General features: G+C 45.4%; 3 protein-coding genes across 3 annotated transcripts in view; 2 read left to right on the top strand and 1 right to left on the bottom strand.

The window, feature by feature from the left end:
* Positions 1-168, top strand: part of LOC144542877 (E3 ubiquitin-protein ligase TRIM35-like) — a 3,839-nt gene extending 3,671 nt beyond the window's left edge. Inside the window, exon 2 of the mRNA XM_078290265.1 lies at positions 1-168. This exon is cut by the window's left edge and continues 812 nt beyond it. The gene's annotated coding sequence lies outside the window, so the exon portion shown is untranslated.
* A 4,235-nt stretch (positions 169-4,403) lies between these two features.
* glmp (glycosylated lysosomal membrane protein) lies at positions 4,404-13,057 on the top strand. The gene is made up of 7 exons (XM_071922284.2): positions 4,404-4,537; positions 6,794-6,970; positions 7,618-7,716; positions 7,889-8,086; positions 9,654-9,872; positions 10,414-10,682; positions 11,660-13,057. Exons 1-7 carry the CDS (start codon positions 4,430-4,432, stop codon positions 11,829-11,831), a joined length of 1,242 nt encoding a protein of 413 aa, XP_071778385.1. The 5' UTR covers positions 4,404-4,429; the 3' UTR covers positions 11,832-13,057.
* Positions 13,058-13,244: 187 nt separating this feature from the next.
* The window catches only part of LOC139929412 (uncharacterized), a 19,024-nt gene continuing 14,768 nt past the window's right edge, over positions 13,245-17,500 (bottom strand). The window contains exons 12-15 of the mRNA XM_078290210.1: positions 17,071-17,500; positions 15,894-15,983; positions 14,961-15,048; positions 13,245-14,286 (exon numbers count right to left, since the gene is read on the bottom strand). The exon at positions 17,071-17,500 is cut by the window's right edge and continues 1,250 nt beyond it. Of these exons, the coding sequence (XP_078146336.1) occupies positions 14,102-14,286; positions 14,961-15,048; positions 15,894-15,983; positions 17,071-17,500 (793 nt within the window). The 3' untranslated portion in view covers positions 13,245-14,101. The remainder of the gene's footprint in view (positions 14,287-14,960; positions 15,049-15,893; positions 15,984-17,070) is intronic.

Here is a 17,500-nt window from a genome sequence, read left to right as displayed (position 1 = left end):
AGAACTGGAGCTGGTCCCGGGACACGGCACTGTGGCTGCCCACTGCTCCTCAGTAGTTAGGAAAGACAGAGGACAACTTAACGTAACCTAACGTTGTTGTTCCATGCTATTACAGGATGCTTCACATGAATCCTGTAATGTACTGTACATATCACTATACAGTTGTTAACCCATGAATGTTAAATTGATAAAATTAAAGATTTTATAACGTAGCCTACCTCTGTATGTTTGAATGGAATTCTTTTATATACTTATTATAATTTGATGGAAGGTTTCCATCTCACTGAGCACCAACAGCTGCAAACATAAATAAATAAAGAAAAAGGCAGTAGTGAAGCAGTGTCCGGTCTGGATTTGGGGTTCGGTTGGTGTGGCTCTTTGCCGTCTCCCTGACCCGACTCCCTCAATCTCAAACTTTAAAAGGTGATCGTACAAAATATCATCCATAATATTTATTATACAATGGCCTGGCTGAATACTTTATTCTGATTGGCTGGAGGGGTGTTGGTCATTTCAGATAACCACATGGCTCTGACATAGCTCCTTATCACAAGGATGCCAGTTAGGAGATGGGCATCACTTTTATGGCATCAACAACATCTTTAGCAAAACCAGGAATACACTAAGTTATTTTAGCTTTATTAATTTGTACACATCGAGTCACCTGACCTCTGCTGGTCTGGGACTCCTGCCTCCGTCTGGCTCTGTTAAACAGATCAGTGCATGTATTCAGAAGTTACAGACTGGTGGCTGTCTATAGGAGACTTTTTAAATGACTATTCAGTTTAACTCAAAGATAATATATGATAGGCTGCACCACTGCAAATTATTTAGCTAAAGCTAATATTTAGTTACAGTTAATCAAACAACGATAGATAGCTACATATTCCTTCTCTCTCCTTGCCCTGCTAGGTAGCAAAAGTTACACTAGGCTACAGTAGTTTCAGTTACAACGATTGCTCATGTGAAAATGACAATATTTCCATCTGTTTACTAGTTAAATTCACCTGAACATGTTGCTTTATCACTCACACTGGGCTGAAAATAAGACAGAATGTCTAGCTGATTCTTTCTCGACAGTTTCACAACACAACCTGTCGGCTCCGCGGCTCAAAGTGAGCTGTCTGTACCTGTCATTTGATTGTGTGTTTGTTTAACGTGACCCAGCTTCCCGGTTGGGTGGAGTTTTCTGTTTTTAAGCACTGTGATTGGCCCGAAGGTCCAAACACCGCCCAGCCGGCAAACTATGGTGTTAAAACGAAATGAACCAGTTGTTTAAATGCTCTGTTTATTTTTTCAGAACTGGAACGCATGTTCCTTCGTCAAATTCACTCTCGGAACGTTCTGATGCTTTTTTCCTCTGTGAAAAGATACGGGGCTAGTCAAAAAATATTCCCGCCGGCCCGATGTCCCGACGGCCAGTCCATCCCTGAATGCAGGTGTGTGTTCCCCCCGCCCTCGGATCTGCTGAAAACTCCAGATGCGCTATATTCTCTAAAATGATTAAATATCAATAATAAATGGCTTACACATTTCTTGATTAGGCTAAATGATATCTTAGTGTCATGAAGAGGGATGAAATGGGGGATGGCAGTTTTACAAAGGGGATGGTTTTTGACAATTGTTATTTCAAGGGGGATGGCACCCCCTCGCATCCCCCCTCAAATCGACTGCTGGTTAGGGTTGGTTGTGTGTGTCTGTGGGGACGAGCAGGACGAAGCTTTTGAAGCTCTGACACACTGGAAGGAATTGTGTCTAAAAAAGGTTTTGTGTTTTGAAGCGTTTGACCTCTGTCTCTTTAGCTCCATCTTGTGTTAAATCGCTGTGATGACCTGTTAACCATCTGAGAGCAGAGTCTCAGTAAAACACTCCTCTGTACCGCCTCACAGCATTTATCATGTGTTTATATGTCATTAAACTAAGAATGGCAACATGGGAATGTGTGTTGTATTTCATTGGATTAATCTGAGCCTTCAGATATGAAGGCCTGCTCTCTAACAGTCAGGTCGCTCATTAGAAGCTTTATAAATAAACTTGACTAGTAGATTCATAGAAGCAAAGTTTCCAATGTAAAATTTGATTATTTTCATGATTGTGTGACTTGCTGCGTATGTTTGCATTACTTAATGATTTGTTGATCAATGTATTGATCGTCATTTATTAATGTAGTAATATTTATTAATTTATTTTCTAAGTTTTTGAGTGACATGTCAATCTAAAACTAATGTTGTGATAGGCTGTATGCAAATGAGCCTCCTTGCTGACAGACATTTCCAAAACTTGTAGAAAGATAACAAAGTAGGTGGCGCACTTTTAATAAGATAAAGACAAAAGCGCCCATTTCTGTCATTCCAAACACACAAAATAAATTGTTCATGTAAACAGGTATCAAGAAAATCCTACAGTTTATCTACAGGATCTGGGATTACGACACTCTGACAGTAAAACTGTAGCATCCTGGTTCCTTTTGAAAGATATGAGAATAATTCACTATATGAAAATGCTGGATTATTACCTTGTTTGGACTCATGACACCAGACTGTAAAGCTTCTTTACAGCTTCAAGTTGAACGTTTGTGTCTTATGGAACCAAACCAGCGTTTAGATGGATGTCAGGCAACACTGAGTACAGAATTTAGTTTGTTTAGTTTAGTTTAGTTTCTTTAGTCCTGATGTCCTTTAATCCATAAAAGTTGAAATCTTACCTGAAGAGAAGAACTGATGACTGGAATAATCTTGTTGTCAGCACAGAGGTCCAGTCACACACAGCAGAGCTGAACTATTGATCGAAAAAGATAAATAAATAATCCAAATCGCAATATGAACATATGCAATTTCGATTTTCAGTCTGCAGTTTCTTCAGAGAGTTTGGTCCAAACTGGATTTGTTTTAGAATCAAACCTTTCATCACACTGACATCTAGTTTTTTTTTTTTTTTCTTTCTTTAAACAATTTTAAAAGTTCTAAAAAATGTATGACAAGAAAAACGTGATGACATGACTCACAGTTTAAATCGCAATTGCGATATTCTGTCATATAATCAGTCTGTGAGCCCTAACACAGGATCACTGTCAACAATATTTGGGCAGTTGTGATATTTCTGCGCACAGTCAGTTAAACAGAGCTCACACAGAGTACTCAGCACAGCAGTAATTCAAACATTAATAACTATAAAGCATTCCTGCACAGGATGATCAGTCTTCAGCTTAGAGAGTGTTCACCTTGTTATAACTGAACACACTGATTCATATAAAATACAACTTTCACCTCATAAACTATAACATTTCTTATATGAGGAATGTCTAAAAAGATCAAAACTCCAGCAACACTTGTAGTCTACAGAACAACTTTACTGTTAGACCAACGCGTTTCTACTTGTGGCTTCATCAGGGTTGTGCCGGAAACAACTACTCTGCTTACATGAGGAATGTGAAATAATTCAACAAGGAAATCCAGTTTGATCAACTAAGCTAGCGAACTCTGTGCAGCTAGCTAAACGCTAGCTAACGGTAGCTAACGTTAAGCTAGCAGCCGGGTGTTGAACTGCAGACTCTCGACAGAAACTTTGTTTAAAGACCCAAACTTGAAAGAGCTTACCTGTTGTTAACCTGTTGTCACAAACAGGAACTTTAGAAACAATATGCCGGCAGATATTCCGGCAATTTTGCTATTTTCACACAATCTCTTTCTTCTACTTCCTCTCTTCAGCAGTTCTCTCAGTTCACGCGCCACCTGTCCACACAACATGGCATTACCGTGACGACCAGAAGCGAGAATGCGCATATTTTGCGCGAGGTAGAGCGCGAGCTGGAATCTCGGCAGGCTCCAGAAACTTCTGGTGCATTCCATCCGGATTCCATCCAGATTCCATCCGGTGTTTTCTTCTCGGGAAAACATGAACAGCCTTTACCATTAACGGTAACGGCTACGGCAAGCCGTTTTAACATTTAATAGCTAGACTGGATATGTATTGCAGATATCTGTAATTCAATTCTTCCTAGTCAAAATGAACATTTCAGATATCCACAATGACATTCTATCTAGGGCAAATGACGTCACGTTTGCCATTCATGTGTATTGGGCTTTCAATTTCAGATATCCACAATTACATTTTTGATATCCAGAATGAACATTCTGGATATCTGCAATAGAATTCTTACTAGGAAAAACTCCCATTTCAGATATCTACAATCCAATTGTTACTAGTCATAATTTTAATTTCAGATATCCAAAATGAAAACACATTCCTATCTACCCATCAACAGATATCCACAATACATTTGTGGACATAAACGAATTGGGCGGGGTTTGTAGTTGAAGGGGCGGGGCTTGAGGTAGTCCCCGCCTCCCGCGCTCAGCTGAGGGACAAAGCGGCAGCGGGTCAGCTGACTCAGGAGACACGTGACCTCAGCCGCTCAGTCACAACAAAGATGGCCGCCAGCAGAGACCACCGCGTCCACTTCTCGCTCTTCTTCTGGGTTTTAACCTTCAGCTTCTCTGCGGGTTGGTTCGGCGGTGGAGAAAACGAGCAGCGGAAGGTGAGAAAACATCCGAACAACCGAAATAATCCGGTTTGGAAATGAGGAGGATTTAATTTGACGAAACCAACAGTCATCTGGAGAAAGAGAAACTGAGAAACTGCTGACTGGACTCAGACTGAGGGGAAACATTTAAACGTATCGTTAAATAAGTATGAGATGTGGTTGTAGTTACTGTGACTGATCCTGCAGCAGGTGGAGTTCAGATTTATTTGAGGGAGTGAGACCTCAGCTTCACTGTGGAGGATGTGAGAGTTTAAACTAAATAAACTGGAAGAGATGTAAAGGACTCTGAGTTTCTGCTGAAGTGAAGCCTAATGATCCTGGAAGCTAAAGTTCACATCCACAGATATAAATCTTCTCCCAGTTTAGAAGTATGTTAAACTGATCTGGTGTTGAGTCTCAGTCTGTTCAGATCAAGACAGATGTGTCAGCTGTTGTATCATAATAGCGACCCGGCTGTGTTCATTACGAGCAACTAATCCCTAAATAACCTTATATTATCATTAATCCTTAATTCATGCAAAATCCCCTTAAAATTAATTAAGGGAGTTATTAATGGAGTAGATCCCATCAAAACCTCCTTAAACTCCCCTTAACTTTGACTCCTTACTTTCTAATTGAATGTAAAATTCAGGGAGACAGGAACTTCCATTAATAACCTGTAAACCTGCACAAAAGACATGAAAAACCCCTTAATTTCTAGAGTCTCTGTGAACCAACCCATGAATAAATCCCTTATAAACCCATGATACTAACCTTACTTTATTGAAGCTGTTATTTTTAATGGATAATTAGTAATGGAAAAATTAAGGACATCTCAGGGATAAAATTAAGGGGTTTTGGTTTGGTAGTTACTGATGTCTGAATTTAAATACAACAAAACCAGAAAACCAGCAGGCGGGGTGAGGAGGGAAAACAGTTCAACAGTTAAAAAACAAAGTAAAACTGTTCCTGAAAATAGAATTGATTTGTTGTTTATTGACGAGGTCAGAGGTCACCGTTTCCTGCCACATCACCGTTACCGTGGCGACCTGCAGTTCTCCGGCGACGGCTGCCAGAATTGTAATGTTGTTATGAAAGTGAGCGCCGCTGGTTTGGCAACATATAGAATCACAGTTTCACTTCACTAAAGCTTGTTTCCATGGCAACATTAACATCACATGACCTGTTTAATGTTTAATGTGATTGGGAGTTCCTGTTTGTGACAGAGGCCTTGTTGCATCTGGACTGTACGGTGTGTGTGTGTGTGTGTGTGTGTGTGTGTGTGTGTGTGTGCTCTTGAATAATAAGTAGCAGGCAGGAAGCACATTTCACTGTTTCCACTGGTTTGAGTTTCTGTTAGAGAGAAACTCTGTTAGTGAAGGAGAATCAACTTTATCGACAGCACTTCTCTAACAGCAAAGTTTACAAAGGAATAGAAACAACAGAATAGTCAAATATACGGTGAGATGGATTTAAGAAGCACAAGAAACAGGAAACGCATCAACAGAAGAAGGAATAGAAACGTAAAGTAGAACATGAGGAAAGTTCTCCGCTCAGTTCTGTTTCTGCTGTTTTCTCCCATCAAACCCCCAGCGCTGCTCAGGAAAGGTCAAAGGTGATCAGATGAATGAAAGCTTTTCCTTGTTGTTTTGTTGTTTGTATTCTTGATGTGTGTGTGTGTGTGTGTGTGTGGGGGGGGGCTGTAAAGATCAATAAAAACCTCCTGGACTCTGGGAGAAAGCAGAGTCTGTTCAGGCTTTTCAGTCCGTCAGTCGGAACTCAATCACTCCCTTTGATCAGTCTGATTGATTGACAGTCTTTCTAGCAGCTGATGATGATGTAATTACTGCCGGGTGATGTCATCAAATGTTCCTGTAAAGGGGTTGAAGACGTAATAAACTGCCAGCTGATGGAATAACATGCTCAGATTGAGTGTAATAAAATAGAAATAAAAGTCAGGTGAGCTAAGTCAGTATCATCTTTTAAATCTCTCCTAAAAACAGACTTTTATCGGAACGCTTTAATCCTGGTCTGACTGTTTTTTTACTGTCATTTATCCTTTCTTTTATTTATTGTCATTTGTTTGTCCTTTTTATCTCTTTGCTATGCTGAATTTATCAGTACCTTCAGTTTCATTTGAATGTTTTCTTCCTTACACTTGTTCCTTGGTTTTGAAAAGTGCTCTAGAAATAAAGTTTATTATTATAAAAGCCTTTAGGAAACGTCGGTCAGTTCTTCATGTTGTTGCCCCCCCCTGCCCCCCCCCCCCAGCTGTCCGTGGAGCTGAACCCGGGTCTGACCCCCTCCGCCCCCCCGCCGCCCCCCGGCGTCGCCCTGCTGCACGTCCGGGCGCTCGGCCGCAACGACACGCTGCACTTCCTGCTGTGCAGCCAGGGGGCGCCGGCGCTGCTGCTGGTCCACACTGACTCCGCCTCCTCCGCCGTCCAGGTGAGTCCCGCTCAAACACAGACCTCCTCTCTGCGGTCGGACCGGTTCAGCTCATGTGCAGCAGCTCAGGAGAAAAATGTACATGTTACAATATCAGTCAAAAGCACATTTCTCTTTATTTTTACTATTTTCCACATTTTAGAATAACAGTAAAGACTCAAAACTATGAAATAACACAACTGGAATTATGCAGCGACCAAAAAAGTGTTAAACAAATCAAAACTATCTTATATTTTAGATTCTTTGCCTTGATGGAAAGGCAAAGGCTTTGGAAAGAAATTCATACACAGGATCAACTTCACTATTTATATTTGACTAAGAAACTAATTTCAAGCATTTAAGCAGAAGCCTTTAGATCAAAATGCTTTAAGAGAATAAAACAGAACATCAGTCAGGAGTCCAGACACTTTGTTGGCTGCTGTAATGCTTTTTATTTTTTAAAGATTATTTTTTGGGCTTTATTAGATAGTTCAAAGTGTAGACAGACAGGAAAGATCAGTAGAGAGAGAAAGAGAGAGAGGGATGGCGTGACGGTTTGAACCCACGACGTTGCGGTTACACGGTCCGCGCCTCAGACCGCTGACCCACCAGGACGTCCCATAATGCCGTCTGTTGTCAGTGATGGAGCCGTCTCCCCGTCTCTCCAGGTGGACTGGCCTGCGTTCCTCGCCCGCAACACCAGCGGCAGCCTGAGGGTGGAGCCGCAGAGCAGCGTCCTGTTCAGCAGCGCCGTCGTCTTCAGCCGGGTGAGAAAGATTTGAGTCTCAGAATCAGACTTTGTTGTCACTGAAGTTTTACTGATCACATCGTATCGTGAGATCAGAATATCGTCCCATCCCTGATAATCTATAAGAGTCCCGTCTCTGACTGAAGCAGGCGGGTGAACTAACTGGATTGTGTCTGTCCTGTTCCTCTCAGCTGTGGGAGTACGATGACGCCAACGACACCGCCGACCCGCAGCGCCTCCCTCCCTCCGGCTTCTTCCCTCCGTACGAGCTGCAGAACTTCACCTGGTCCGGTCTGGACAACCGGACGCTGGACCCCGCCGCGCCCTCCGCCCGGCTCTGCGGAGGAGACGGCTCCCCGGGTTTCGCCAACGGCTCCTTCTGCCTGCAGGTCTTCTTTCCCTTCCCTTCTCAGGCCTAGTCCGCACCAATTTGGGCAAATTTGAAAACGGCGTTTTCGTGTTGAAAGTTTTCCGTCCACACTGGCGTTTTCGAAAAGTCTCCTGTCACCAAACGCATCATTTCCTCCCTGGGCCGGACGCTTTACACCATTTCCTCCAGCTTTCTGCCACCGGCGTTTTCTAAGGTTGTTTACTGAGCGATCGTGAAGAACGAAGTCCGTTAGCAAGTTAAGTTTCGGAAAAAAATGCCTAAATCAGAAAGTGAAAAAGTGTCACAGTAGAGTTGTTGTTTGGGGCGGCTCTCCAGCCACAACCACCCAATCCGTGAGGCTTTGAAACCATGGAAACGGGTGATACAGCCCGGATGGATCACATGACAGTGATACGCCTGAGATCACATGACCATCACATGTCGGCGTTGTCGGAAAGCGCCGTTTCCGGTGGTGGGAAACGGCGTCTGAGTGTGGACGGAAGGACAAAACGGAGAAATAAAGATGCGTTTTCAGATTTACCGGATCAGTGTGGACTGGGACTTCAGACTGGGACGTGTTCCTGTCAGACTGGTGGAGGTTCACAAACTCCTTACTCAAGTAAAAGTGCAAATACTCGTCTAAAAATAAACTCTGGTAAAAGTTGAAGAACCGTTTCAAATCCTTTGCTCAAGTCAAAGTATAACAGCAGATGGTGTTAAATTTACTTTACTTTACTTCTGGATCAGCTGCTTTCTGGATGGAAGCTGTTTGATGCAGAAAAAACATAAATAAATAAATAAATAAATAAATCCCGAGAGTAAAGAATCTGTTTTGAAAATATAGTGAGTAGAAAGTCTAAAATTTTTCTTTTGAAATGTAGTGCGGAGAGTCTTAAGTGAAAGAAAAACTCGAGTAAAGTACAGATACAGTACAGTAACAAAGTATTTCTGCTGTGTTACTTCCCTCTGGTTCCTGTGCAGTCCAGCAGGGTTCGGTCCAGAGAGTCCGCTACCTGCCGGACTTCACTAGTGAGATTACCCACAGTTCATTGCACCACAGATATGATGATAAAAGACAGTCAGGTGACATGTGGGCCGTCCCGTTACCCGTTCCTCCGTTAACGTCAGGCTCCGTAACACCAGTCTGAAGGCTCGGTCCGCACGTTTGGATTCAGCCTTTGTTTCATATGTTGTCGCTGTGACCTGTGACCTCTGACCTGTGACCTCTGACCTGTGACCTCTGACCTCTGACCTGTGAAGTGTATTCTGCTGTCGATCGTTCTGGATAAGAGTCAGATAAATAACTAAGTAAGTAAATAAGATGTAAAACAACCAGAGTCCCACAGCAACTACAAGCATTTATTACATCAGTCTGTAAAGCTGATGTTAAAGGGGAAAATAATACTTTTCCCCTTTAATTGTTAATTGTAATTAATTGATTATTGATTTTTTTTTTTTTTTTAACCAACTGAATGTAAAACCACTTGGAAATAAAATCCCTCAGATGACGACTACAGATGATCATATACAGTATATCTAATAAAAGTTTTATTTAAATCTCGAACATCTCTCTCCTCTTTCTCCAGGTCTCCTTCTTTGCGTCTGAGGGGCGTGGCCAGGACTGGCCCCGCCTCCTCCACACCGCTAACTCCTCCCAGATCAGGGTGTGGCTGGACGGCGTGCCGCCCAGAGCCAATCGCTCCCGGTTCTCTCTGGAGCTGCAGGCGGTGGGCGGGGCTTATCCGCCGGACCGAGTGGAGGTTCTTCGCTCCATCGACGATGAATACACTCCGTCCATATTCAAGGTGACGACTGCGTACGCTTCGCCTCCGCATTACACTGTGCAGAGTGTTAACGTGGTGAAGAGCGACAAGCTGGGTCACTTCTTTTTTTTTGGGGTGGGGGGGGGGTATATATCGATATCGCGATACTCACAAAATATCGCGATACCGGCCCAAGCCTAGTTGAAGCAGGAACCAAGACATTCTCAAACCTGCTAAACCCACATCAGTTAAATCTGTTCATACCTGTCGCAGAAGGAATGAATAAAATAAATGTCACCATAATGAAAGTTCCCTTCATCATTACTTAAACCAAGGCAGGCAAAATGTTAACTATTAGCATCAATATGACAGTAAAATAGTCACATTACTGTCATGTTTCTATGCAGCTGACGGCCATAAAAACTCAACAAACATATTTATTCACAGGTTTCTCACTGCGTACCTTTACAGTGCAGAAGTACAAAATACAAAAAAACTGCAAACTTGTACAGTATTGTCAATAGCAGCTTAGCTAATAAAGCTATTGACAAGTAGCATTTCCTTCTCATCCCCCCCCCCCCAGGTGTCTCAGTGGGTTTCCTCGCCGGCCAACAGCAGCTCGGCGGCTCCGGGTTTCGTCCAGTGGAAGCCGGTGGCGTACCGGCGGCCCGGTCCGGTCCTGGAGGACGCCACGCCGTGCCGCCACTCCGCCCCGCTGCCGCCGCGCCGCGCGCCGCCCGCCTCCGGCCTGCTGAGAGCTTTCTACGGACCGGAACCGCAAACCAGCGCGCTCAACGTCAGCTTCGGCCTCACAGGAGAACCGTTCTACAGCAGCACGCGCTTCCTCAGCTGGTGGGTGGGGGGGCGATTATCTACCAAACATTCACTAAGTATTTTTTATTTTGTTCCTTGTTGTTATTGTAAGTTCTGAGATTAATCTCAGTTCTGAGATCAATCTCAGAACTCGAAGCGAAGGAATAAACTTGTTAATGAGGAAGAGTCAAAGTGAGACTTCTCTGTAGTTAGAGGTTAGCAGTTAGCTTAGCTGTTAGCATTTATGCATGATGCTTTTCTTTATTGTTGTTATTTACAAATGTGTTGCAGTTTCTGTCGCCCTCTAGTGGTCAAAACATGCTTATTGCAGCATTAAACACTCTCTCTCTCTCTCTCTGTCTCTTTCTGCCTGTCTCTCTCTGTCTCTCTCCCTCTTCTCTCTCTGCCTGTCTCTCTCTCTCTCTCTGTCTCTCTCTCTCTGTCTCTGTCTCTCTCTGCCTGTCTCTCTCTCTCTCTCTCTGTCTCTCTCTGCCTGTCTCTCTCTCTCTCTCCCTCTTCTCTCTCTGCCTGTCTCTCCCTCTTTCTCTCTGTCTCTCTCTCTGTCTCTCTCTCTCTGTCTCTCTCTGTCTCTCTCTGCCTGTCTCTCCCTCTTTCTCTCTGTCTCTCTCTGCCTGTGTCTCTCTCTCTCTCTCTCTCTCTGTCTCTCTGCCTGTCTCTCTCTCTCTGTCTCTCCCTCTGTCTCTCTCTGCCTGTGTCTCTCTCTCTCTCTCTCTGTCTCTCTGCCTGTCTCTCTCTCTGTCTCTCTCCCTCTTCTCTCTCTGCCTGTCTCTCTCTCTCTCTCTGTCTCTCTCTCTCTGTCTCTGTCTCTCTCTGCCTGTCTCTCCCTCTTTCTCTCTGTCTCTCTCTGCCTGTCTCTCCCTCTTTCTCTCTGTCTCTCTCTGCCTGTCTCTCTCTCTGTCTCTCTCTCTCTCTCTCTCTCTCTCTCTGTCTGTCTGCCTGTCTCTCTCTCTCTGTCTCTCCCTCTGTCTCTCTCTGCCTGTCTCTCTCTCTCTCAGGACTTTCTTGGTGGGTGTCGGTTCTCCTCCGGTCGATTCTTTCTCTCCGCTGGTTCTCTCCATCATGGCGGTCGGCCTGGGAACTCCCATGATCCTCCTCCTGCTGGGCGGGGTCTGCGTCTGCATGCGGAAGAGGGCCACGCCCCCGGCGGCCTACGAGCCAATCAACTGAGGGCGGAGCCGCTCGAGTCCCGGCCAATGAGGCGGCAGCGAGCTGGACTGGTTTTAAGATTGTTTTTAAAAACAAGAGTTTTAAAGATTTACTGATTGTGTTGCACAGATGAACACGAAGTCGCCCTGCAGGGGGTTGTTTTGATTTTTCCCTGAAGTGCCCGCCCACCACGGCCCAGTTGGCCAATCAGGATTTGAGAGACTTGATTTTATTTTTTTACTCCTGTCAGGATGATCAGATCCTGAGTCTGAATTTCTTTTCTTATTGCAGAACAAAAACATCTTTTACATTCCTAACTGCTGTATGATTATGGCTACAATGATCGTTCTGATTGATTTAATCAATATTGTTCGTATGATTATTAAAAATGATTATTCGTTTTGATGATTTGAGGAACAAAACTTTACTGCACTTTTGCATCTTCATCGACAGCCGGACAATCTTCTGCATGTTAAGAGATGAAATGTTTCTCTGCTGCAGATATTCCAACGTTCTTCAACTAATTATTGATTGTGCAACTAAACTTCATGTCAAGGTGGTGACATACAATGCAATTATTTTGGGCAATGTAGTTGGGCAACAGGCAGCCGAGAGCCACAGAGTCAGAAATCAGGTTCCAAAATGTTGCTGCGGGATTAAAGCGACAATGTCAAGGCAACTCCTTTAGGCAATGTTGCTTTCCAAAGTTGCCCAGAAAGTTGCCCAGAAAGTTGCCTTGTTTATCGCTGCCTCTGACAACTGGGTTCACTCCGGTCAGAGTTTGTGTTTATTTTGTAACGTTTGTTTCTGGAGTTGCTGATGGAAATCGAAGCTATAGAAGTTTTTTAAGATTTCAGTGGAACTTTATTTTGATCGGAACAAAACGTGGAATATTTCTAGAAAAGTTTAGAGGTTTGAATGAGGATTACTGACTGGTTTATACAGAATTTTACATTATATACTTCCTGTTACTTACTGTTAAATGGTTACTGTTGATCCAGAGCTACAGAGCTTCAGACTTGTTGAAGTTCATGTGGGAAAATGTAACTGTTGTTCTCTGGGATGTAAACAGAAGTCATGTGATCACAGCGCTGCAGTTTTATTGGACAAAATCTTCACATACGGATGTAGAAATGAACAGAAACTTGTCATTTCCACTCCAGAAACGTCTCTGCTGCTCAGGTTTACTTCACTGTCAGACTGGCTGTGGACGTCGTTTCCAACGCTAAAATAAAAAAGTGACGTGTCTAATTTAAGTCTAATTTAAACCTCTGTGTGAAACTCTGCTGCTCGCACATGAAGACTGTTCCAGCTCCTGCAGTGAATCCTTCCTGAGAAAATGAATGAGGATTTTCTCAGGAACAAACTCAGCCAGCAGGAGTCTTGTTGACTTCTGAATGAATTTACACAAGAAAACACAAATCTTCTTCCAGCTTGTATTTATTTTCTGCGTTTAATCCAACAGTCGATACAAAACCATCAGAAGAAAAACAAACTACAGCTGTCTTGGCAACAAAACATTTCAGTTTCGTCTCTTCCAGAGAGCGAGCGGCAGGCGGATTGTTCTGCAGCCGACTTCACTGTAAATGTCTGATAAAAATAAATACAAGATATTAAAATCTCAATTTCAAAACATTTTTTTTTAGCATTTCTATGGCTTTTCTTCTGTAACTCAGCAGCAGCAGCCACGGCTTCGTCTGGGATTTGATGTTTGAATGTAAACTTTTTCAAATGTCACAGAAACTGCAGCACCAATATTGTCATTTAAACAGTTTTACATTAAAGGGGAATGCCACCTATTTTAAGAATTCACACTTCCTGTTCCCCTCTCTTTGACCCTTGACCCTTCAATGTGTCTGCTCCATGGACAGTGAATGGGGCTCTGAGTTTGTCGACCCATAAGGTTTCTGAGTTCTTGCACCCAGATGAGGTTTAAATTCTGCTTCATACTTGTTAGCAACGCTGGAATATAAACTTCATTTTGGTGTGACGACTGCAAAGTCACTGCTGCCCCATTCACTGTCAATGGAGCAGCTGCTGATTTTACATCCCAGTGACATCACACGTTAAAGGTTTTCTCTCTTTGGGAAAGAGTGGAGCGAGACACTGAACTGTGCCGGGACACAGAAATAATGTGAATTGTTAAAATGAGTGGCTTTCCCCTTTAATTTTCTCTCTTAGAAAAGGTGATCTGCTGTGGCACAGAGTTAACAGAGTGAGATGTTTTCAAACTCTGATCCCGACCTCTGACCTCTGACCTCTGACCACGAGGAAAGAGAAAAACAGACTCATCAGGTGTCTGTTTGAGTGAAATGCTCCTTTAGCCGTCCATCAGCCAGCATGCTGAGCTCCTGCAGGACCAGAGGCTCCAGGGGGTCCAGGGGCTCCAGGGGGTCCAGGGGGTCCAGAGACCAGGACTGGGACTCTGTCTGGGACTGGAACCCCCGGGCAGGACCGCAGTCTGAGCGCTGCCAGCCTGTCAGACAGCAGCGAGCGTTAGAGGAGCTACAGTCAGCTGATCTGCTGTCTGACAAACATATTAAGATATAAGGTTCTATCTGACCTTTTTGTCAAAACTGAGTTCGTCGCATGAACCTATTCTATGAGTGCCTGTTGACGTGTGTGGTGTTATTTTTTGAAAATAAGGATTTTTGAGTCTGTAATTTCTAAAACAAAAGGACCCATCTCCATTTAACTCAATGGATGCTGAACACTTTGAAGCTCAATATCTCAGAACTATGAAGGCAGATAGAACCTTATAATTCTGAGCTCACGATTTACAGGAGAAAAGTCTGCAGGTTCGAGAGACAGAGGAGAATTATTAATGTGAAATACATCGCTGAACTGAACCCTGATCTGAAGGAACACCCTGAGCAAAATATGAAACTTGGCGGTCTAACTTGTCTGTAGGTCTAACTTGTCTGTAGGTCTAACTTGTCTGTAGGTCTAACTTGTCTGTAGAACCAAAGTAGACTCAACTGTGCTTCTACAGAGTTAATATTCAGTCTGTGTTCATACTCTGTCCCTCTGTCTCCCAAATCTACACAGTACAGTTTCTAGGTAAAATAACGCTTAATCTGAGAAGAGATCCGGTTCAGATGCTGCTGCTGTCCTGACTGAGACCGGCCTGAAGTCCTGAAGTCTCCTTACCTGAGGAGGGAGAGTCTGGACCTGCAGCTGAGAGTCTGGATCCACCAGACCAGTCTGTCCAGTCTGGAGCCTGACTGAGACCAACCAGCTGAGAGAGAGGGAGGGAGGGAGAGAGGGAGGGAGGGGGGGGGGGGAGGGAGAGGGAGAGAGAGAGAGACAGGGAGAGAGAGAGAGGGAGAGGGGAGAGAGAGGGAGGGAGGGGGGGGGGGAGAGAGAGAGAGGGGTCAGAGAGAGAGGGAGAGAGAGGGGGAGAGAGAGGGGGGGGGGAGAGAGGGGGGGAGAGAGAGAGAGAGGGAGAGAGACAGGGAGGGAGAGAGAGAGGGAGAGAGAGGGAGAGAGAGGGAGGGAGAGAGAGAGAGGGAGGGAGAGAGGGAGAGAGAGGGAGGGAGAGAGAGAGTGAGGGAGAGAGAGAGAGAGACAGGGAGAGAGAGAGAGGGAGGGAGAGAGAGAGAGAGGGAGGGAGAGAGAGAGAGAGGGAGAGAGAGAGAGGGAGAGAGAGAGAGAGAGGGAGAGAGAGAGAGGGAGAGAGAGAGAGGGAGAGAGGGAGAGAGCGGGAGGGAGAGAGAGAGAGAGGGAGAGAGAGAGAGAGACAGGGAGAGAGAGAGAGGGAGGGAGAGAGAGAGAGAGAGGGAGAGAGAGAGAGAGAGAGGGAGAGAGAGAGAGAGACAGGGAGAGAGAGAGAGGGAGAGAGAGAGAGAGAGAGGGAGGGAGGGAGGCAGAGAGAGAGAGAGACAGGGAGAGAGAGAGAGGGAGAGAGGGAGGGAGAGAGAGAGAGAGACAGGGAGAGAGAGAGAGAGAGAGGGACGCACATCAGTTATTTTTGATGTCTTAACTACCAAAACCAACAAAACAAAAACAAAACCTACTTCTCATCTGAGACAAATGAAGCTGACCCCTGACCCCTGACCCCTGACCCCTGACCCCTGACCCCACCTGCTGTGTCAGAGCGTCGGTCTGGCTGGAGCTGAGCTGGAGGCCGAGGTAGGACCGGTGCTGCAGCGGCTCGGTAACACCGACAGAGTCCTGGAGCAGAGAGCAGGGAGGAGCATCACACTGGGAACACTGGGAACACTGGGAACACTGGGAAGACTGGGAAGACTGGGGACACTGGGAAGACTGGGGACACTGGGGACACTGGGGACACTGGGGACACTGGGAACACTGGGGACACTGGGAACACTGGGGACACTGGGGACACTGGGGACACTGGGAACACTGGGGACACTGGGGACACTGGGAAGACTGGGGACACTGGGAAGACTGGGAAGACTGGGGACACTGGGGACACTGGGAAGACTGGGGACACTGGGAACACTGGGAAGACTGGGGACACTGGGGACACTGGGAAGACTGGGAAGACTGGGGACACTGGGGACACTGGGAAGACTGGGGACACTGGGAAGACTGGGGACACTGGGGACACTGGGGACACTGGGAAGACTGGGGACACTGGGAAGACTGGGGACACTGGGAAGACTGGGAAGACTGGGGACACTGGGAAGACTGGGGACACTGGGAACACTGGGAACACTGGGGACACTGGGAACACTGGGAACACTGGGGACACTGGGAACACTGGGAACACTGGGGACACTGGGAACACTGGGGACACTGGGAACACTGGGAACACTGGGGACACTGGGGACACTGGGAACACTGGGAACACTGGGAACACTGCTGAATGTTTACCAGAGCAGGAAACCAAACATGTGAGAAGACAAACCTTTAACAGCAGGTGGCCGCTGGTCATTTAGTCAGAATTCATCTTTAAAACTGAACTTTTAAATTTAAATATTGACCACTGAGTTCTAGCTGCAGATCTTCTTGTAATTTCTTTGGCATTTTGTTATTTTACAGTGAATTTACAAAGAAGTGTTGGTGTGAGACGTGAAACACTTCCTGCCTGGAGACTCAAGTTTTCCTTCCTGTCGCATCCAATTTTAAACCTTTTTACATAATTTGTTGGAGAAAAAAGAAAATTTCAAAAACACGACACTCGTTCATTTTGACGTGATGAAGTGCTTATTCATCACGAATTAACAAATCCGGGTATTTTGCTAACTTGGAACCGGTTCCAAAACAGAACCGGGTAACGGAACCCTCCACTCACATGACGGAGGCCGAGCCCGGTGTGCTGGTCCTGGATCTGGTTTCTCTGAGCCTGGAGTCTCTGCTGGGTCTGGTTCTGGGTCTGGGTCTGGTTCTGGGTCTGGGTCTGGGTCTGGGTCTGGTTCTGGGTCTGGGTGTGGTTGTATCCCGGCCCGGCGGCTCTCGGTGCGCTCTGCTCGGTGAAGTCCAGGCTCGGTTCCGCTGGGCCGGCGGCCGGCGGCCGGTGGCCCAGCCAGGACTGCTGCTGAGGAAACCGGCCGCCATGTTGGGGATACTGCACCACTTGTTGCCGGTGGTACTGCTGAGCCTGTCCGCCATCTTGGATCTGATTCTGCTGTTGGAACAGTGGAAACTGTTGACACCGCCTGCCATCTTGGCTCTGTTGCTGACGATGGCTCAGCTGATACTGTTGAAACCGTCCACCATCTTGG

Source organism: Centroberyx gerrardi, chromosome 19, assembly GCF_048128805.1.
Source record: "Centroberyx gerrardi isolate f3 chromosome 19, fCenGer3.hap1.cur.20231027, whole genome shotgun sequence".
NCBI classification, from domain to species: Eukaryota; Metazoa; Chordata; class Actinopteri; order Beryciformes; family Berycidae; genus Centroberyx; species Centroberyx gerrardi.
This window is presented reverse-complemented; position numbering and strand designations above follow the sequence as displayed.